Source organism: Xiphias gladius, chromosome 8 (assembly GCF_016859285.1).
Source record: "Xiphias gladius isolate SHS-SW01 ecotype Sanya breed wild chromosome 8, ASM1685928v1, whole genome shotgun sequence".
NCBI lineage: Eukaryota > Metazoa > Chordata > Actinopteri > Istiophoriformes > Xiphiidae > Xiphias > Xiphias gladius.
This window is the reverse complement of record NC_053407.1, coordinates 3,647,857-3,648,739: the sequence shown is the minus strand read 5'-3', so window position 1 is coordinate 3,648,739 and position 883 is coordinate 3,647,857. Positions and strand designations below refer to the sequence as shown.

Genomic DNA, 883 nt, shown 5'->3' with positions numbered 1-883 from the left:
CAGCCAAATTCACAATATAGTCATATCTGTCTGTTCCTGGTCTCAGGCCTAGCCTATAGTTTATCTCATTTACATGTTTTCCCATTTCAAAGAAATAGATTTGGTCTTGGCATACTATTGTTAACGAGAGAGCATTGCAAGCTGGTTGATGATGAAATATATGGGCTTTCTTAAGACCACAACATCGTCTGACAACGTCAACATAAATACAGCAGTTTCTGACAGCAGCTGTGTGATATATCAAATTTAAAATGACCAGTTAACAAAGAAGTTGTCATCTGAACTGTAACCTACATCGTGTTTAATATTTCCATAACTTGAGATACTGCATTAACCATGTTTAATAGATACTTGACTAAATATCTGAAACTTTGCATAAGAAATTATTATTATTTTATCCCTGTATGATATGAAATACAGTGAAACAATTCTCAAGCTGTTTTGGGTCTCCTCTCTGCATCAACATAGAGCAGTGATGAGGGAGCGACTTTGCGACACCTGGTGACAGAACAGAGAACAGCATGTTGGATTTTATGCGGTGGGAGTTGAAAAATACTGCATTTTTATCGCATCAACCCTGCTGAGGTGCTGCAAAAACAACGCAGTGAAAAAGTATGACGCTTGTAAGTGCTGCCACTGTATACATGTTAATAGGTGAGCCCTAGAGGTGCTGGTAGGTTATTTTTTTCCACTTTGGAGAGAGCTAGGATAACTGTTTTACCCTACCTCCAGTCTTTATGCTAAGCTGAACTACCCATTTCCTGATTCCAGCTCTGTACTTAACATAGACATGAGACAGAATCAATATTTTCACTTCCAAAAAAGAAACCAAATAACCATATTTCCCAAAATATTGAACTATTCCTTTAATATCATGCAAAAG

General features: G+C 37.1%; 1 protein-coding gene across 1 annotated transcript in view; it reads right to left on the bottom strand.

Moving 5' to 3' along the window:
• Positions 1–459: 459 nt before the first annotated feature.
• The window catches only part of cry2 (cryptochrome circadian regulator 2), a 13,585-nt gene continuing 13,161 nt past the window's right edge, over positions 460–883 (bottom strand). The window contains exon 7 of the mRNA XM_040132171.1: positions 460–498. Coding sequence (XP_039988105.1) covers positions 460–498 — 39 coding nt within the window. The remainder of the gene's footprint in view (positions 499–883) is intronic.